This window comes from Gekko japonicus, unplaced genomic scaffold (genome assembly GCF_001447785.1).
Source record: "Gekko japonicus isolate JY-2015 unplaced genomic scaffold, Gekko_japonicus_V1.1 scaffold155, whole genome shotgun sequence".
Classification (NCBI taxonomy): domain Eukaryota; kingdom Metazoa; phylum Chordata; class Lepidosauria; order Squamata; family Gekkonidae; genus Gekko; species Gekko japonicus.
The window spans coordinates 502,631-524,083 of NW_015167534.1; the positions used below are offsets into that span (position 1 = coordinate 502,631).

Sequence of the window (21,453 nt, forward strand, 5' to 3'; positions counted from 1 at the left end):
CACAGTGAAAGTCATAAGTAAAATCTATTCTTTAGTGATCTTGTCCCTTTCCCTTTGCCGTTTCTTACCTAATAGAATATTTTTGTATTAATGGTATCAACAAACCCGAGTGATTTGTTTTGTTGTGTCATTTGATTTGAATCACATTTGAATCCAGTAGCACCTCAGAGGCTGGAGTTAGAACATGGAATCTGTGCCTGTGGGGGTTCCGAGTAGCCCCCGCGAACTGCCTGTAGTGCGCTGCAGGAAGGAGAGCTGCCCGGGGGCAGAAAGCGCTACCGCCCCAACACCGCGCAAGCGTGGCGATACAAAGCGTGCCGCTCCCGCAAATCTTCCAGCAGGGGGAAGCGTTCCCCAGTCAGCCCGCCTGAGCGTTTGACGCAGCGTCGGACGCTCTGAGCCTGAGCGACTACTCTATGGCAGTCTCGGGTTCCCGCCGGAAGGAAGTGTTTTGGTTATGAGAAGAGGTGGTTGTTTTGGATCCGACACGGCTGGCGCTTGAGCGGGCTGCTGAGGGGAACAGACAGCGGCAACCATGGGGGTGCCCAAATTCTACCGGTGGATCTCGGAGCGGTATCCCTGCCTCAGTCAGGTGCTGAAGGAGCATCAGGTGAGGAGTGGCTGGGGAATTCTTCTGCCCTTCCCCACTTTCGGAGGGTGGTGTACGGAGGAGGAGGGGGGTGGTGGTGTCTTCCCTTACTGGGCAACGAGGGCATCGTTCCCGGCATTTTCTGCCTCCGACCGTGGCTGCTCGAGTGACCCAGTCTGTTTGCCAGGCCGGAGAGACCCTGCCTGGATGTGCCTGAGGCTGGGGCAGCGGCTTTACATATGCAGCACCAAGCGGTTCCGTGTGTGCATTGAGACTGACCCAGTTTCGGCGAACACACACACTCTCAGGCTGGCATTTCTGGGTAACTGAGGAGGTTCCCTGGAGTACTCCGGTCCGTTTTTCTCTCCTTGACTGGGCAGCGTGTTCCGGTCCCTCGTAGCTCTTGGCCGAGAAGGGGGTGGGGGTGGTAATTTTGAGCTGAAAAGAGTTTAATAGCAATGCCTCCTTCTCCAACCGTCATTCCTGTGCGTTCCTTTTAAAATCCCGGCAACGAAGTGTTGAAAGTTACCCGGGAACTCCGAGTAACGTTGCAGTTTGACTTTAATACGCGAAGCGCCTTATAAGCTAACAGAAATAAATAAACATGTTCATATCGGCAACTGGCTAGAACGTGCGTTTATTTTATTTTAACGGAACAAGGATCCCCCCTGTAACTGAATAAAGGCTATTTTTTTCTTCATCAGAATTTCATCTAATAAAATACGTTCGTCTTACATCTGCGTGTGTTTTCTGGTAAACTTGCAAGCACACCTGTAACTGAATAAAGGCTATTTTTTTCTTCATCAGAATTTCATCTAATAAAATACGTTCGTCTTACATCTGCGTGTGTTTTCTGTTAAACTTGCAAGCACACCAGTTATACAAGCGGTCCAGGTTTTGTAGGTGAGGGGAAGGTGGAGGAAGTAGATTGAAAAGACGTTCCAATTCCTTCGTTTGATGGTTCAAGTATTGCTTTTCAATTGCCAGAGATGGTAGCCTTGTTCATGAGTTACAGTGAACATATATCTTATGTTGCTTTTCAATTGCCAGAGATGGTAGCCCTGTTCATGAGTTACAGTGAACATACATAGACTCTATTTACAGGGTGCACTTGTTGTTTCTTTATACATGTGCTGGGTAATGCTCACATTCAGCTGAATGAAACAACACATTTATCCATTTGCTGGAGCCTGGTTTCATTTGTAAAGTGAATGTGGGTTGGCTATTTCTTACCAAAAGCTATACATGCGTTCACAAAAGTACATGTGTTCAGTGTAACGTGTGAACAGGGCTTTTATGTTACGCTGCTGTGCCTGACCTAAAAGCCTTCAGTTGCTCAGCTACTGTGGCCTGCTTGCTATCTTCGGGTAACCAATTAAAGCACATTCATAATAGCTGCTTTAAGCCAATATAAAAACTAGACACTTTTGCTTTTTAAAGTATTGTCATGAGTTCCATAATCCCACAATTCCCGAAACAATCACTTTATTTGGATAGTTACTATTCGGTATATTGGCAGGAATGTTATGTCCATTTATTTCTGAGTTGATAGGCATTGGGCTAGGCTGTATGACTAGCTGTAGTTCACTATTTAGATTTTTGTGTGTGTGAGGTTTGCTTTGAATTACGACACTGGGTTAAAATAACACAGCTGGGAAAAACACTTGTCAGCTTCGTTTTAGATCACAGCACTGCAATATTTTTATTTAAATTGCAGTTTTGTTTCCATTAGAAACATTCCATAACCTGTTTTTCATTCGTTTCTGTTGTCTGTATTGTACCATTTTGATTCAAGTAAAGAAGTACAAAGTTTGCAACAGTGAAATGTATTTAACATTATTCTGCCCTTTTATCTTTCAGTTCCCTAAAAGTGTTCAGTTTCTAAGAAATAATTTTTTATAAAGTGTCTAGAGAGGTACTGAATATCCGAATGTTTTATTTGTTTGTTGAGCATTGGGGTCAGTGAGATTATTTGTATCCTGATGAGGGGAAGTATAGTATTTTAGCTTTCCAACAATGTGAGTTATATTAGGCTGAGGGAGAGAGGCTTCATTCAGATTATTCTCCTTGGATGATTTGAAACAAGCTGTGTGCTTGCACACTCCTTCCTGTGTTCTGTTTCTGTTTTCCCTTTCAGTTTCCTTTTCTTACTTTTGACAACAGTTAACGATGCTATTTAATCTGTTGACTATGGTTAGTGCTTTTGCTACAAACCAGAATAGGACACCATTGTTTAAAGTCTGTTTCTGATACTTGGTAGGCAGGAAAGTTCAAAATGGACTTTGCTAAATTGAATGTCACAACCAAAATTTGGTACTAAAAGGGAAGTCCTATTTATCAGAAGCATGGGAACCAACATCTTGTTTCTGATTCTTGAAGTATCATCTGAACTTAACCATAGTGACACCCAGTACTGTGTGTAATACAATCCTGAACATACATACTCATAAATAAGTTCCTTCGAATTCAATTCTGAAAGTTATTGGGCACTGTGAGGGGAAATGTCCTTCTGGAGCAAGTAGTAATACCCAAGCTTTCCATGGTGCTTATGAGACCTTTAGACAACATTTTCAGGGCTTCCGTTCGTATCTGGGGGCACTTAGTAAAACAAACTGTACTGAGAAGACCTGAGTGTCAAAAGAACAGTATTAATAGTTTCAGAGTATCATTTTGTAGAACAAATGCACTATTTGCATTATGATGCATTACTAATTGCAAGACATTGTGCATTTCTTTAAGATTAGGGTAAACATGTTCTAAGTTAGTGGTACTCGTTTCTGTGGCTCACAAAGAGCCACATTCACATTTACCATCAATCAGAAGAGCCACGTGACCCACCAAACTCACATATATGATAATATAATTATTTACAATAAATATATTATTATAACACTTTTAATCACCAGAGTTGTGATGTGTGCATGTGGAGTTGTCTCTCTTCACCACTGGTGGATGCTTGTGTATCTAGACTGATGGGAGGGATTTCCCTCTCTGCCTTTTTTGTCTCCCCTCAGCAAGAGACACGGTAGCTCAGGTGACAGTGAGATTGCACAGGTTCTTGGAGGACAGCAAGAGGGCTAAGGAAAAAGGGGGATAAAATAAGCACATTGTGGCCAGCTTGCTGTATTCTTGACAATTGCCTAATGCTGGGATGGGAGTGTGGAAGCTGCAATGAAGGGTGGTGGGCTGTTGGAGAAGATGGAGCTTTACTTCCATTCCCAGCATGAGGCCTGACTCTCAGGGGGGCTTGTAGCTTACCTATCCTCAGTTCCTCCACTGGCAGCTGTTTCAAGGTGGGAACCACTGCCAATCTCAAGCTGTACTGGATAATGGCCTTGTCCATTTCCTTGGAACATGGGGGTGGATGCCACATTGGGAAGTGGTCCTCCCATGTGTTCTGTGAGCCCCTGTATGAGTATCACTGTTCTAAGTAAGTGCTGTTGACATAGCATTGGTGGCAGTAATAACTGCATTTCACAATCAGTTGTGATACTAGTTAAACTTCTCAAACTGGTAAGGTGTAAATAACAACAGCCATAGAATTGGAACGTACCAATAGGGTATGAAACCTGATGCCGCTTCAGCAAGGCAAGGCCATCCACTTCCATCTCCCCTCTGACAAAGCTCTGTAGTTCAGACAACAGAATGCTGTGTGTCATCTTCAGTTGTAGAAAGGTCTCCAAGTTGCATCCTACTGGGAACGGTCAAACATTTATAGAATCTCTTTCCATTCTAACATAAAACAGAATTCTTTATCTAATCCAAACCATCCCAATAAATGTCTGAGGTTAGGGTGTTTTTTTTACCTCCAGTACCCAACACAGGTCTAGTTATGGTATTTCTGGATGCACTAGAAGGAAGCCAGGAGCTTGGGGTAGAACATGTTGTAAGGACATTTCCTTTTTCTTGATCCTCTGTAACTTTAGGTGACATGAGATCCATGTCAATGGGACTTTTGAAAGCTTTGTATTTTATTTGTATTATAAAAGGGTTTTTTGTGTATGGTGTGTTTTATATTATCACTTACACTTAAAGTTTCTTATTTGGGCAGGCTTTGGGTAGTGCAGACATTAAAGATAAGGGGGCAGATAGTATCTATAGGAGGGTTCAGGTGCCAGTCATTATACCAGTGATGCCATTAAGTCTGTGATTGTTGGCATGCTTGTTATGTATGACAGCAGAAAATGTTGATCATATGTATACATGAAAATTAGGGGGGGGGGGAAATCCACCCATGCCATCATATTACAAATGGACCCATAAGTTAAAGTGAATGCTGCTATTCTGTTGATTCCCCTGGACCTCTGAGAGGCTTTCAATGACTGCCTGTCTGGGTTAGGGTGGGAGGCACTGTTTTGCTGTGGTTCTGGTTGTAACTGCAGGGTAAGTTTCAGAAAGGGGCTCTGGGGAATGCTGCTCAGCCCCTTGGCCTTTGGACTGTCTGGTCTCTCAGAGTTCCATCTTGTCCCCTATGCCTTTCAGTATCTACATGAAACCACTGGGTAAGGTAATCTGGAGATTTGGGCTGAGTTGTCACCAATATGTGGATGACACTCAGCTCTATCTTGCACTTCTGGCTTCTCAGGGAGGCTGTAGAAACCCTGAACTGGTACTGCTTGGCTGTTTTGGAGTGGATGCAGGCTAATAGACTGAAACTTAACCTCAACAAGGTGCAAGTGCTACTGGTGAATGAAAGGTCTGACCCGGGAACTGAAGTGTCACCTATTGTGGATGGGATTGCACTCCTTGAAGGAACAAGTCTGTAATCTGGGGCTACTCTTGGACTCCTGCCCACTGCTGGATAAGCAGGTAGCAGCTTTTTACCAGCTTCAACTGGTTAGCCAGCTGCAGCCTTTCTTGGGCAGGAAAGATCTGGCCACTTCGTTGCATACCTTGGTTACATGGAGATTAGATTACTTCAGTGTGCTCTACATGGTGCTACCCTTAAAGTGTTCATGAACTTCAGCTAGTATACAGTGCTGCAGCCAGGATGTTGACGGGAATGGGTCATGGGGACCATATCACTTTGGGAAAGAAGCTTAAACAGGTACATACAGTGAGGATTTTAATCATGTAGATTAGGGAAATAATAAAGATTCTGAAAGCTCCAAAAATGTATTTTATTTATTACTTTAAGAGACTTGTATGAGCGTTACAGTGAGTAATAGTTATGGGTGGTGTTTAATAATGCCAGAGGGAGATAAAGGCTGTTTTCCAAACGTTTCTTGTGTCTTTGGCTCTGTCATCATGGGAGTTCAAATTATGGCTCTTCTTGAACACCCATAGTTAGTAGATCAAAGAAAACAACTTGGCATTTCTGTGGGTTGCGTTTCTATCTCATTTTATCCTTGACCACTCAGAACAAAATATGCTTGCAGAAAGCAATCTTTTCCACAAGTTGCAAGCAGGTCATATTTTTATTACTTGCAAGTCGAGAAACAGACAAGTTTCTTCGGAAACAAGGAACACCACTCAGGTTTATCTCTTTACAACTGCTTTGTCCAAAATATAGATGGAATGTAGCAGTAAGACAGTTTATGTCAAATATACTATCTATATATCTAATTCCGAAGATGCCCCCTGGTGTGCAGATATCTAAATCCGCACATCGGGGGCACCTGGGGGGCAGGGAGATTTTCGTGCACATTTGGGGCGATCCCCAGGTGTGCACAAAAATCTCAAAAGTTGGAAAAAATATTGGGGGGATAGTTAAATCCCCCCAAAACTAACAGAGCGTCCCCTGCGCATGCGCAGGGAACACTCTGTGAACTGCCTCGCCGCCGCCGCCACAGAGAGAGGGAGGGCAGGACAAGGCTTGGTTGGCACGGGTGCGGGCGAGCCCCGGTGGCGGAGACCGGAGCCGGAGGGGGGGGGAACCAGAGCCGGTGGGGAGAGGGGCGAAGCCTTGCTGCCGCCGCCGCCACAGAGGACGGGAGGGCAGCAAAAGGCTTGGTTGCTGGGCGGGCGGGGACCGACAAGGCCCAGCGGCTACAAGCCACTCGGGCCTCGCTTCGTAAAAACGACTAGCAGCCGCTTGGGCCTCGCCGTCCGAACTGGGGTAAGGTGGGGAAGACCGGGGAAGGGGGGGAAGAGATTAGCGAGGCCCGGCGGCTAGCATCCGCTCGGGCCTCGCCATCTGAGCCTGGGGGGGTGGAGGAGACTGAAGGGGGGAAAGAGGAGATGGGGTGGGGTGGAGGAGATGGGGGGCAGAGGAGATTGGCGAGGCCTGGCGGCTGACAGCCGCTCGGGCCTCGCCGTCCGAGCCTGGGGTGGGGTGGAGGAGACCGAGGGAGGGGGAGGAAGAGGAGATCGCCGAGGCTTACCTGCTGCTGCTGACTCCTCCTCCTGCTCTGCGTGGAGCTCTTCCCCCCCCCCTGCGATTATCGCAGGTCCCCTTACTTGTGGAATATAATATTGAACTAGAGATCAATACGAATTATAATGGATTGGCATCATTGTGAATTATAGAATCAGTAGATATACTAATGACTGTTTACCGTCTTTATGTTACTAATGGTTTTAAATGTATGTGTTAGATTCCAGAATTTGACAACTTGTACCTGGACATGAATGGCATAATTCATCAATGCTCACACCCTAACGATGATGATGTTCACTTCAGAATCTCCGAAGACAAGATCTTTGCTGATATATTTCACTACTTGGAAGTACTGTTTCGTATTATTAAGCCAAGAAAGGTGTTTTTTATGGCAGTTGATGGAGTGGCTCCAAGAGCGAAAATGAACCAACAACGTGCCAGACGTTTTAGGTACATGCATTTTTTAAGCTGGTTTCACCATGCTTCTTGGACTCATTGATTGATGTCTGTTGGTGAAAATTGCACTGAGATGAGATAGGGCTTCTGTTTATCATTTTGTTCTATAAAACTTGCTATATTTATACATTCTTTGTTGTACTACTCACTTTCAAATACTTGTTTCACTTTTTACTTTAGGTTTTTAACAACTGTGCATCTAAATTCTTGTACATGTTCCCTTGCTTACCATGTTAAAACTTTAAAATATCAGTATAGTTTAGAGGTTCTTCATGTGTGTAGGAGGGCTGCATGATGGGGAAGCCTGTACTTGCTGAAAATTCCATGTATGTGCTAAAGTATATGGCTTTAGAGCAGGGATTCCTGAGAAAAACCCATTGATTTTAATAGAAGTAAAAGCATGCTTAACTTTTTTTGGATTTTGGTTTTTATAAATACAGCTTTTGGACTTTACAAGAATTGCAGTTAAATAGTGTATATATATTTTAATTATCATTTGCCATTAAGAAGACAGTGGATCATTTGCATTGATAGCTTGCAGTTAAAGTATTATATCCTTTATAAACACTGCAAACTGTGTATCAGGAAATCCCAGGTTCAAAGCTTACCTCAGCAAGTAATTCATTAGGCAGCCTTAAGCAAGCTATTACGTTCTACCTACCGTTACTCCATCCCCACCCCATCAATATGTTGTGAGGATTATTGACAGTGTTTGTGAAGTTATTTGAATGCTTTACCGTGTTAAATAAATGCTAATCAGTGATAATGTTATAGGTCAGCAAAAGAGGCAGAGGACAAAGTTAAAAAGGCATTGGAAAAAGGAGACGTTCTTCCCACAGAAGCAAGATTTGATTCCAATTGCATTACACCAGGTGGGGAAAATCCGCTTAGTATCATGTTATCTTCACATGCTAAGCTAAAGGAAGAATGTCTTCCTTTCTTTTGTCATTTATAAGAATCTGGTAGCTCATTTGACATCAAAGGCTGTGCTTTTTGAAAGCTTTAGATATCAAAGTTCTTAAACTATAGAACTCAGTGTAACTATTCTGGAGCAGCAGATCTCTCAAGGTCATTGTTATGAGACTGCTCTTACGAGTTGCAACAGCAGCTCACACCAGCACAATTTCAGCATTCAGCAAGGTAAACATATATGAGACCAGGGTTACCTGAACTAACAGACAGCCAAAATTACTTTACTCCAAAGATATCCTCAAGTAATATAGCATGCCACTTGATATGATGGAGCACTAGATGCATAGATTGTTTCAGATTATAGACTTATTAAGATTTAAATAATAGAACAGATTTGCACTTAATGAAGTATATTAAACAAGGAAAAATAATATAATAAAACCACATTACCAACTACCATCCCTGTATAAATCTTGTTTATATACAGTAACTCTTCTGTCTCTTACTTTTGTATCCATCACACACACACTTCCTTTGGCTGCTGTGACACCTAACCAAGTTTTTCCAGGTCCTATTTTCCTAGTTGTGTTTCCTTCTTCATTTATGCCATGGACTCTGATTCTTAATGCCATAGAACTCTTTTGTGAGAGCCAGTTTGGTGTAATGGTTTGGAGCACGGACTCTAATCTGGGAGAACCGGGTTTGATTCCCCACTCCTTCACATGCAGCTGCTGGTGTGACCTTGAGTCAGTCACAAATTCTCTCAGAGTTCTCTCAAGGGCAGTTCTTAAAAGAGCTCTCTCAGCCCCACCTACCTCACAGGGTGTCTGTTGTGGGGAGAGGAAGGGAAAGGGATTGTAAGCCGCTCTGAGACTACTTCGGGTAGTGAAGGGCGGGGTATAAATCCAGTCTCCTCTTCCTGTCAGTCATGCTGCTGACCACCCCAATCTATCCCTTGCAAGCCTTCAAGTTCCAGAACTCCTTCAACATTCACACCTTCTAAATTCTTCCCCTTTCTTTTGACCTTACAATGTGGTGTACAAAACTGAAATTCTCATTGTCATATAAGCCGGGCTACTCTTTTCATCCCGGAAATCACAAATTTGGGGGGTCAGGCAGAATTCTAAGATGGCAATTCAGTTTAATAATTCCCTTTTGAAGAGAAGAAGAGGAGGAGATTGGATTTATACCCCACCCTTCACTACCCAAAGGTGTCTCAGAGCGGCTTACAAACTCCTTTCTCTTCCCCTCCCCACAACAGACCCTATGAGGTTGAATAAATGTTTTGAAGGTTGAATAAATGAGTCCACTAATATGTGGAAATCTCTGAGGTGGTCTTTGTTGGGTTATAGGAAAATACTGAAAGAGCTATGACATGCCCAATGTTTCAAAAGCAAAATTTCAGTAATAAAATTATATGTCATGTTTTTCAAAAATTTCCAAGACATTTTGCACCAATAATTAAAACATACAGTTTATAGCTCACTAAAACAAGTCAGTGAAACATTAACAGAAGATAAATTCATACTAAATTCAGCAGTAATAAAATAATTATAGTAGCACTCAGTGACACTGGTTTATAATAAAGCAATACAAGAAGCAGAAGAGCAGAGATAAAACAGCAGCACCATCAAATTCCATATATTGTTCTCAGTTCTGTTTACAGGTGCCCCTACCTAAAATTGTACTGGAAAAAATCAGTGATGTTACTGATTTTGAAAATCTCATTTCACATTACTGTGTGAAATATGAAACTTCTTAAATATATGCTGCTTATTATAGAAGACAACAGATTGGGTTCATCAGTAGATATCTGATAACAGGGGGGGAGGGATTTTCACTAATTTCCCCCCTTCCATTGCACAATCTCATGCTGTTGTAGAGGTCCCAGGAGGAACATTTCAGACTGTATTGGGCAAGGCAAGGAAGTCCTGTTCCGCTAATGAAAGTCCCTACCATTAGTGGAGATTACTGCTGTATGACTCAAAGGGTTGGATCCTACAAAACAGTTGTGCTTGCTGCTGCGAATATTTCTTTCTCTCTTTTCTGTTAGCAGCCTTCTGAAACTTCTCCAAAGCTGATGTTGGAGGTTGTGGGAATTGTGTGGATGAATATCTGTGTAGCCTAAGGGGGCAGCACTGAGGAGAGGAAACTGAATGGAATGACCCCCACCTATTTCATCTGGTTCCCTCTTCAACCTCCATCCTGGGCTTCATGACCTCCCCATTTTTTTGAGGTCCTGGAGTTGTTGGGAAAAGGGGGAGGTAGATAGATTCACATCTACAAACTCTGCGGTGCTTTTATTTCATCAGGTCCAATCCCACATTACTGTGTGTGTCCCTTACATGTATTGTGAGTGTTTCCCTGAATGAATTTTTTGAAATCATTTTTTGAGATTTTGGTGTGTTAAAGCATAACTCTGAGGTTTCTATTGCCAGGGACTGAGTTCATGGCCAGATTGCACGAACATCTGAAGTATTTTGTAAACATGAAGATTTCTACAGACAAATCTTGGCAGGGAGTAACTGTCTACTTATCAGGACACGAGGTTACTTTTTATATTAATAATTGCTTCTTACAATTAATATTTAACAAAGCAGCATTTAGAAATTTTCTTCTCTTTTCATTCAGACTCCAGGAGAAGGAGAACATAAAATTATGGAATTCATTAGGTCAGAGAAAGCAAAACCTGACCATGATCCAAATACAAGGCACTGTCTGTATGGTTTAGATGCTGACTTGGTATGTTCCTTTCTAAGTATGTGCATGGTTTACTTGGGAATAAATGAGATTCTGGATATTAATACATATTATGCAAAAAGTAATTTTTCTTCTGGTTGAACAAATACTTCCACATACATATTGAGATTTCTAAGTCTCTTGACTACAGCATTTTGGAAGCAGCTTTTTGAGCTGTGTGAGAGGTGCTTAATTGAAGGGAGGGGGCACAGTAACTTGCATTGTTCTCAGTATGGGCCTTTTAAACCAGGACGTTAGCATTACTGTAAAGAATTTAAAGTTGACAAGAAAAGGGTTCTGAGATGGTTAATTCTAGAAATTCATTTCAAAATACTTGTTTTAACAGATTATGCTTGGACTAACAAGCCATGAGCCAAATTTCTCCCTTTTAAGAGAAGAGGTCAGATTTGGTGGCAAAAAGTCACAAAGGTAATTGTTATGAAAATATTCAGTCCACTTAAAAACATTAAACACAAATGCTGGATAGCTACGAATATGTTCTTAAGTACTTATTTGGTACTGGATGATTTAGTATTTACCATTTTATTAATTCTTTTACTTAATGGTTTACAGAGCATGTGCTCCTGAAGAAACCACTTTTCATCTTTTGCACTTGTCATTAATGAGAGAATATATTGACTATGAATTTTCACCAGTTAAAGTAAGTAAGTAAAGTAAGTGAGTGGTCTACAGGCAAAGTTGTTAAATGACACTGATGGTAAATGATTAATATCTTCCTCCATTTAACAGGACAAGCTCCAATTTAAATATGAAGTTGAAAGCATAATAGATGATTGGATCTTAATGGGCTTTCTTGTGGGAAATGATTTTATCCCTCATCTACCTCATATGCATATTAACCATGATGCACTGCCATTACTTTATAGAACATACATGTCTGTATTGCCTGATCTTGGAGGTAAGCTTGTCCGCCTTATGTAATTATTTTAATGTCCTGTGTTCTAGCAAGCCCTTAAAGATATTAGAGACTGGCAGACTGGAAAAAGATGGTAATGAGCCCCATCTTAGGTGTCTTGTTTTATGTTCTTTTTTGGGAAACACAGGCTTCTTTTCTACATTTTGTGTGTCCTGGGCACTATGTATTAAATCCAATGAACTGTGAATGGAATAAATGTATGAAAGAAGCCTCCCCTCTTTTCCACTGCAGCCTCATGTCCCTCTCAGAAAGTTGCTTCTGAAGTTTGGTAATCCTTAGAAACAGAGTGAGATGTGACATGGGGAGTGCTGAAAGAAGCTAGCAGAAATCACACTCACGCAAGGTATCGCTCTGCTTATAGAAGTACTCACACAGTATGTGAGAAGAGTAATTTTTACCCTTTTCCTGTCAAGCTATATTACCTTGTGTTGCATTCACTTTGTTCCTGAGAACTCCCTCTTTTTCAGGAACAACTTTTGGTGGATTTAGCATTTATGGGGCTGCAGAGAGAAGTGTAAAGAATCATTTTTGTTAATGTATTTCTTTTTACAATTCCTTGGATCTAGTCCCATGTGAATATCTGTAGAAATATTACTAATCATTACAACAGTGATTAAAGAGTTGGGATAAAACTGAGGTTCAAATCCCCACTGTTCTGTTAATATCATTGGGGCCAGGACACTAGAAGCCCTCCCACTGTTGCCCCCCAAGCACCAAGAATACAGAGCATCACTTGCCCCAGACTGAGAGTTCCTATCTATACCTTGTGGCTAATAGCCACTGATGGATGAAAGAGAACGGTGTAAGTTATGTTCAGCGTCACTGCCACCTTAGAGGGAGGGTAAGATAAAAAATAAATCAGCCTTTTTCCCTTCAATAGGTTACATTAATGAAAATGGGCACCTCAACTTACAGCGTTTTGAGAAATACCTTACAAAATTGTCAGATGTAAGTATGTTTTATGTGTACTGCACAAAGCCTTAGTTTTGTACGATGCAGTGGCCATTCAGCATTTGGCCTCCTACGTGTGTTCAGCTTGCAGGTTATTTTTAGAGTCTTGAGAATTTCAACTTCCATTTAAAAAAGTAGATTTCTTCCTACTATGAAGGTAGAGGTGCCGGAGAACTTGAGGGTGGTTTGATTGGGGGTTTGAAGGCTGTCTTACATATTTAGAATTAGCAGGTACACTGCAGGTGCCTGCAGCATATTTTGAGTGTGAAGTTTCACTCTTTCCGTAGCCTTAGCTCTCCCTGACTTCCAGAAATGTAATTTGTAACATGTGAGGCAGAAGCCCCCCCACACACACACTACATATGCATCTAGTTTAACAGGGGCGGGTCTGCATTACATTTCACAAGTTACATACGAATACTGTGCTTTTTAATTTTGTAACATGTAAAGTTTGGCTTCAATCAGAAATCTTGTTTTCTTGTGCTAGAACACCTTTGTCTCAGTCAAGCTAACTTACTCCTTCCTTTTCAACAATCCTTTCTAAAAAATAGACTACTTCTTCAAAGTTTTCCGTAGATTACCATTCTACAGCAGTAGCTCTTGTGTTTGCTGTTGAACTACAGTTTGTTATATGGTTCTAGTATGGCCTTAGGGGAATCAGCTTGTTCAACAAACTTGCTACTTCTGATGTAATTTTTGTAGAACTAAGCAGTCTTTTAAAATGGATACACCAAACTGCATGTGTTGAAGAAGAATTATGTAAAAGATTCTGCTCCCTCACTTTACTAGACGAAATTTTGCATGTGATGCTTTTGTTTTTAAGCACCTTCTGTCAACCGATGGAATACTTCCCCAACTTGCATGCTGGGGGTAAATCTGGAATGGCAAACCAGTGGACCCATGTGGGTACAAGCCTCTGTGTGATTCCCTTGCCACATGGGAGTGGAGCCAGGTGACAGCCCCTAAGCTGGGAATGCTGCCGCAGGGCTCAACTCCCAAGACCCCTTAAGGGGGTCCCCACCCAGGAGAGATAGGTATGCAGTCACAGCCTTCCCCCACCCATGGATCCAGCCCAATGCTTGAAACCACCCTAAAGCTGTGACAAAATTAAAGCAACAAGGAACATCACTGAGGGAGGGATGTCCAAATCTGAGTGAGAAGTTGAGCCCTAGCAGCATGGCGTGATGAAGGGGAGGAGCAGACCAAAATGGTGATTGTGCTCCTCAGGTCTGCTCCATCCCCACCCTTGGGCCAATCCAGACAGCCAGTGCCTTGCCAGGAAGGCTGCCATGCCCCCACCCAAATGGCTTCTAGCTGCCATGCCAAGGCCCCTGCTGACCACTACAGCAGAAGGCAGGACAGTCACTTGCCCTGTGACCTCAAAGTGACCACAAGTGTGGCTGCCATTTGTCTAACTCAGTGGCCTTTTCATAATCTTGTAAAGTGGTTGTGGCATGTCTTGCACATTCTTTATTTATTTTAGCAAATATTCAATATAATTTCATTTTTTTCTTCTTTGTTAACAGTTTGATCGTGAACACTTCAGTGAAATCTTTGTAGATCTCAAGTGGTTTGAAAGCAAAGTGGGCAATAAATACCTGAATGAAGCTGCTGGCATTGCAGCTGAAGAATCAAAAAAGCAAAAGAAACGCAAGGTTAGCAGTTTAAATGTCTTTGATCATTGTATAGAAAAAAAAAACACTTAATGGAGACTTAAAAATCCAAGATTAGTTTTTAGTGCTTAGTGCAAATGTCTTTACAATATTTAATAGGGCCAATGAATGTGATCATTTGGCCTTTATCAATGAAACATATTTATATGGCAATATGTTGAGGAGGAGACTACGCCAAGACAATTGTAGGGAGGATGGCTTGAACTTATGACCTGAGGGAGTTCAGTGGCAATGCATCATGGGCATCACTGCTGTGCAGGCAAGGTGGATATAAATCAAAATTAATTAATTAATTAATGGAGGCCAGAGGAACAAATGAGAGGGAGACAGCCAAAGTACTCCTACTAGGCATAGAACACAGATAGCTAAGTAAGATTTTCTGATCTGCATAGATGTTACTAGGGCAGGCTTCCCCACGGTTGAGAGTAACTAGCAGTGCAATCCTAAGCAGAGTTATGCTCTTCTGAGTCCATTAAAGTCAGTGGACTTATAATAGTGTAACACTGGTTAAGATTGCACTGTAGGAGATTTTGTCTTATTGTCGATGGGACTTCATTTGTGTTGCTTCTACTTTGCCTTTATCTTCACGGGAGGTGGGTCTGACAGAAGGAGGTACATCTCTCAAAAATGATTGATGCTTGCTGAGTTGTCTCTTAAATTTAGAATAAATATAATTCAGAAAGGGAGCAGAAAATAACAGTTATGCTAATACTCTACTGCCTGCTTGTCCCACCCCCATCATTTTAAATGTAATAAATTTCAAAAGCACAAAGTTGTTTGGGGAAGCATTGTATAGTTGTTAATTGTATGGTTTGTATTTTAAGCATATAAATACGTTTATGTGGAATTCGTTTCTATTTATGTGTGCTTTGAATTGTGATCTCAATGATCTCTCCTAATATATAATTCTGTTTTGGGGTGAACGTTCCACACGCTCCCACAGCATTTGGCTCCTTGACCTGTCACTCCAACAGTGTGCCAATCCAGAGGCTGCGTTGCTGGAGTCCCACCCACAGAAGGGGCAGCCAGTGTCTCTGCCTTAGTGTCATCCAAGGCGAGGCGACGGGCAGGATGGGCGCTCTGACGGGCTGAGGCTGAGCCTTGCGTCGCTGTTGATCCAAACAGCTCTTCTTGTGCAGCCAGCAGCAGTTGCCATGAGTGGCCGTTCAGGGGAGCAGGGCTTCAGGGGCTGTGTGCGAGGCTTGGCAGAGCAGCTGTCGCCGCCTCAGGTCTCCCCTCTCCCACAATGGATGAGCCCCTGGCTGAAGCGGGGCCCTTCCTCGCCGCTCCAAGCCAGGGAAACAAGGCCTAGCGCGGGCCCGCCCTGCTGGAGGGGAGCGCTGGGGAGCCGCTGCTTGACCTGTTGGGCACCTGTGGCCCAGGCAGCCAATGCATGCACAGCCGGCAGCCAAAGCTCCTGCCCTGCTTCCAATCACTGTGCCACTGCTGCCTGCCCGCACCTCGCCGGTACCTGCTGTCTCCGCCCGCCACCCCTTCCCCCAGTGAAGATGCGGTGCTGTCGCAGGCACTCCCTCAGCCATCCTCACCTTTTGCCGCACCCCCCTCTGAGCCCGGTGAGTCGCTGGTGGGCAGAGGAGGGCTGCCATTTGGTGGGGAGGCCAAGGTCGACACCTTTCTAGAGCTTGTTGTATTGATTTTACAATGGGCTTTGCTACTAGTAATATTCATAAAGAACATTTCTTTAAACCTGATATATTAAGGTTTTCCTAAACGTTTGTTAAAATTTTGCATAAATAGGTAATCCTTGATTTCATACTGTTGAAATTTCAGCTTTGAACTGTGTTGATATTAAGTGTGTATTGCTTTGTTATGAGTTGTAATTGTGTGAAAAGTATGAACTGTAATTTTAACAGGCTCAGGAAAATGCTACGTTCTTGGCTGCTTTAGAGAACACTGACAATGGGGTTGTAGCAACTTCTAAAAGTAAGTCCAGATTATTGTGCAGTGCTTATGTTGTTTAAATTTGTGTATATAAAATATCTGGGGGAATCTGAAGGAGACAGGGAGTCTTCCCTCTCTAAGTGAAGAACATTTAAAATACTAGGGTTTTTAAAAAACCCTGGTTACTAAACACTTGCCATTTTGCTTACCTTTGAGAGTTCAGTGACTGGCAAATTGCTTTAGCATGGCCCCAGTCACACGGGCCAGATAACGCGGGAGGGAGGTGTGGCTTTTTGCGCTGGCGCACTTTGACCTGCCTGAATGCGATCAGATGTGACGGTAGTCATTCAGGTATTAAAGTAGCATGTGTTGAATAGAGAGAGAGAGACTTCTCAGCTCGGTATATTCACAAGTGACCCTCTAGTTAGTAATGCAGCGTTGATCATTAATCTGCATGCAGGCACACTAAAAGATTGGTTTGGATCCAGTGATGCCCTTCTACCAGGGCTTCTTCCTGGGGAAAGACATGGAGAATGGGAGTCATTGGATCGAACCCACTGTGGATTTGCCGGCATCTTCCACTAACTCCTGTTATTTGCACCAGCTTTAAAATTTCTGTATTGGCAGCAGTTTGGAAACAAAACAACAATTAATTGCTGAGCATATTTCTTTTCTAATTTTAGCTGTATTAGAGGATGAGCCAGAAGATGATGATTTGTTTGAGACAGAATTTAGGCAGTACAAAAGAACATACTATATGACGAAGATGGGTGTAGAAGTAGTTTCAGAGTAAGTATTAACACTAAAATGTCTTCGATGTGGAAACACCAGTAAGACTTTCGTGACATGATATCCAAGTAAAGTTACCCTTTTCAGTAATTTTGCTGGTAGATTGGACTATTGGCAAATTTTAAATAAATTTTTTTTTAACCTGAGGGCATAATTCCTCAGTGAACTTCTGATGTTGGAGTTACTTACTAATTAAATGTACATATACACAGGAGAAAGTATAATACAAAATCTGTATTTCTGTTTCTTTTAAAGTGATTTTCTGGCTAATCAGGCAGAATGTTACACCCAGGCAATACAGTGGATATTACATTACTACTACCATGGGGTTCAGTCGTGGAGCTGGTAAGATGATGATTACAAATGAGGGGTCTGAGATAAAGTTTGGGACCAAGTATATTTTAGATCATAATTTTTTCTCACCACTTAAGAGAAACCCAATTGCTTGAACTTCTCGTCACCCAACCCCAACTAATGTAGCCATCTTTCAGAATAATCATGCCTGAACATACCTGTTCTGTTATTACAGTTGTTTTTCCCTACTTACCTTGCATCTATCAGTATATTTTAAAGAGATAAATAATGTATTTCTTCCATACAGGTACTATCCCTACCATTATGCACCTTACCTATCAGATATGCACAATATCAGTAAACTGAGGATTCAGTTTGATTTAGGAAAACCATTCATGCCATTTGAACAACTTCTTGCAGTACTTCCAGCAGCTAGTAAAGATCTGCTACCTAAATGCTACCAGGTAGGCTGTAATATTTTAAGACACATGTGTCATTAAGCCCAGTTAATAATGCTGCTCTTTTATGGTGCTTGTACAGGATTCCTTTCCTTCATTTTGCTGTTGTGCATTTTATTTTCTTCATATGGGGAGCATCTCCCTCCCCCAATTAAAATAGTGATTTGTTTTTCAGTTCTTTCCCTTTGCAAACCTTCCCCTTTTTTTAGTTAGAGCAGAGGTTTTGAAATAATTTGTTATGAGGGCTGGATCTCACATAAATGTAACTTTGTTGGGCCGGGCTATGCATGCTATAAAATATATCACAAGGTACCAGAGATATAAATTTATAAAGATGATTTTATATGCCTAATGGCAATAGCAGTTATGATTGGATTAGGTGTGATATGCAGAGGGGAAATTGGTGTGGAGATATCAGCGTTGGTAATGAGACAGGAAACCTAGGTCACAGTTCCAACGTAGGGGATTCAGTCCAGGAGGATGTAAAGAATAAATGGACATAAGTCTGACATTAGAAACCACAACATTCAGTTGCTGACCTAAGAGTAGCAGTGCTCTTACGAAGGAATTTCAAAGGGAGATTAGAAAGAGAGACTGCTGAATTGCATCCTCCTGGATTGGATTGAGACCTAGTTTTCCTGTCTCATTACCAATGTGTGCTATTATCATTTGGCATCTGAAATCACTCCACTCTCCAAGATGTAAGGACCAAAAGAAGTGTTCTTATTCCTAAACAGGGTCTTTTTGAAAGAAAATAAATCCAGATAGGACAGAGAAATCCAGTCATTTTTTAAAACAACTTTTCAGAATAAGCCAAAATAATTTCCTCACTGTACACTGTGCTTGTCAGAAGAATCCATCCACCTACCCACCCATTCTCCAAAGAAGTGTGCTTGCACACAAAAGCTTATACCTTGAATAAAACATTGTTGGTCTTAAAGCTGGGACTCCAGTTTTGTTTTGTCTCTCTTTCTCCTCCTCCTCCCTTCCCCCCCAAAAGAGGAGCAGCAGCCCCGAGAAGAAAGCAGAAGTGATCTATCTCTCTCTCTCTCTCTCTCTCTCTCTCTCTCTCTCTCTCTCTCTCTCTCTCTCTCTCTCTCTGTGCGTGACTGTGTGTGAGGGGGGGAGGGGCAGGCAGGCAGGCTTGTCTTTTTATCTCTCTGGCAAAGCAGCCACAAGTCTCTCTCTCTCTATCTGTGTGTGTGAGAGTGAGAGAGAGCGAGGGGGGAGGGAGGCAAGAGGCAGGAAGCAGGAAGCAAAGAGCAACTGAGAGAGCTGGGAAAAAGCAAGCTAGGATGCAGCTGCAGCAGCAGCTCTGAGAAAGGAGGCAGGAGAAGGAAGCTGCTGGGGGGGCTACTTTTGAGAGGCTGCCCACATGTTTGACACCCCTGAGTTAGAAGATTACAATTAGTCCAGACTTCAAGCCCCAGAATATTGACTGAAGTGGTCTATGTGAAATATATGATGATGGTGGGCATCTTCCCTGGCTTCCAGCTAGATTCTAGGCCCTAATCAAAGTGCTTGTTTTTATAGTTTTGTTTATTGTGTTTGTGTGTTCACTTGTTTTCATTTTTAAAATCATTTTAATGATGTATATTGGGAGGTTTGATTTTAATGGTTTTATAATGTAATTTTATCATGTACGTTTTAAATTGTTAGCCACCTTGGTTCCCTTGTAAGGGCCTAAGTTATATAAATAAATAGTAAAATAAAATAAATATAAAATTCTATAAGTGGGTGTACATATAAATAAAATAGAATAATATTGTGTTCTAACCTGTCTGTTGAAGACTGAAATGTGCATTGCTTTAGAACATTGCCTTTTGTATTCCCTAGCATTTGATGACCAGTGAAGAGTCTCCCATTATTGAATATTATCCGACAGAATTTAAAACTGATCTAAATGAAAAGCAACAAGATTGGGAAGCTGTAGTGTTAATCCCATTTATTAATGAGGTAAAAATTTTGATAACATTTTAAAGTAAACTTTGACAGCAGTAAACTGCTAACATTATAAATATTACTTGGTGCATTAGAATTGTTTGCTTTTTAAATTCTTGCTGCATAGAAATTTGTATGCATTATCAGTAAGGCTTATACCCTACAGAGGAATCAGTCATCATATGTACATGACATGTTACTTGCCTCCTTGTGAATCTTCATGGATCTTCAGAGATCTAGGTGAAATGCTTACCTCCCCCCCCCAGTATTAAGGAACAAGATTCATAGTTCTGTATTACTTTAAAAATTTGGACCAGCTCCAGATCTGTTTATTCCTTGACTGTCCCCAGATATAAGTTGGAAATTAGTTTCAGACACTCTAACTTCTATCATGCTGCTCCTTTCTTTTTCCCATCGCTAGTGAAAGGAGAGGAATAATGTCCAAATAGGGAAGTTTAATCATGTTAAGTTTAAACATATTAAAGTAATTTAATAATGTTCAGGGGAATCTCCTAACTCTTTCATGGTGAGAGGGGCAAGATTTTTTTAAAAAACGAGGTGAGGAGTGAGTCTGAGGCACACTCCTAGTCATTTCCAAGGGCAAGGAAATATTTGAATGGATGTGCAGACAGGTCTAACTAAGGCTACACGTTAAATACACTTGGAACGAGTGTGGATATAACACCCCTGATTGTTTTGACCATGGTTTGAGACTGGGAGCAGGTGCTCTTCTCATATTGTACTCAGCTCTCCCCAAACTGTTTTCTTATCAGCCTTAATGATGATTAATAGTAACCAATGTATCTTCAATGATCTTTGATGATGACTAGAGGAGAAAATATATGATAACACATCTTGTTCCAGATCTCTTCCAGTGGCTCAAAGATCATAAGTGTTGGGTCTACTGTGGTCCTTAATAAGAGATTGGTCCCTTTTGAGTAAAATTTATATCAAGCAGAGCCTGAATAGGAAGTCTAACCCTTTCATTAGACATAGTAACCAAAAAAGAAGACAGCATTTGAAAATATTTTGTTGTCTTTATCCCTTTATGTCTGGGTGTTATGATCATTAATGTGCAATATGTTTGTCAAATATGTTCTTTAGAAACAATTGTTAGAAGCCATGGAACCTTGTAGTATGTTGTTGGCAAAAGAAGAAAGGCAAAGAAATAGGCACAGTGAGTGCTTGATGTACTTGTATGACAGAGATACAGAATTCCAATATTTATCACCGTGGCCAGAGAAGTTCCCTTCCATAGAAAGGTGTCATATAAGGTAAGACTGCAGTAGTTAGTTCATTTATACTCCGCCTTTCTGCTCAGTCATTACACAAAATGGCTTACATAATTTTCCTCACCTCTGTTTTATTCTCATAATAACACTGTGAGATAGGTTAGGCTGAGAGTCTGTGACCGGCCTAAGGTTACCCAGCAAGCTTGCACGGCAGAGTAGGGATCTGAACTTGAGTCTCCCATATCTTAGACCAGCACTCTA

General features: G+C 41.8%; 1 protein-coding gene across 1 annotated transcript in view; it reads left to right on the top strand.

Annotated features, from left to right (window-relative positions):
• Nucleotides 1-466: 466 nt before the first annotated feature.
• XRN1 (5'-3' exoribonuclease 1) overlaps nt 467-21,453 on the top strand; it is a 52,143-nt gene continuing 31,156 nt past the window's right edge. Inside the window, exons 1-16 of the mRNA XM_015413486.1 lie at nt 467-610; nt 7,126-7,358; nt 8,139-8,236; nt 10,715-10,824; nt 10,908-11,018; nt 11,362-11,444; nt 11,589-11,676; nt 11,766-11,934; nt 12,833-12,900; nt 14,430-14,558; nt 16,451-16,520; nt 17,162-17,267; nt 17,523-17,612; nt 17,869-18,025; nt 19,856-19,975; nt 21,065-21,234. Coding sequence (XP_015268972.1) covers nt 536-610; nt 7,126-7,358; nt 8,139-8,236; nt 10,715-10,824; nt 10,908-11,018; nt 11,362-11,444; nt 11,589-11,676; nt 11,766-11,934; nt 12,833-12,900; nt 14,430-14,558; nt 16,451-16,520; nt 17,162-17,267; nt 17,523-17,612; nt 17,869-18,025; nt 19,856-19,975; nt 21,065-21,234 — 1,877 coding nt within the window. The 5' untranslated portion in view covers nt 467-535. The remainder of the gene's footprint in view (nt 611-7,125; nt 7,359-8,138; nt 8,237-10,714; nt 10,825-10,907; nt 11,019-11,361; nt 11,445-11,588; nt 11,677-11,765; nt 11,935-12,832; nt 12,901-14,429; nt 14,559-16,450; nt 16,521-17,161; nt 17,268-17,522; nt 17,613-17,868; nt 18,026-19,855; nt 19,976-21,064; nt 21,235-21,453) is intronic.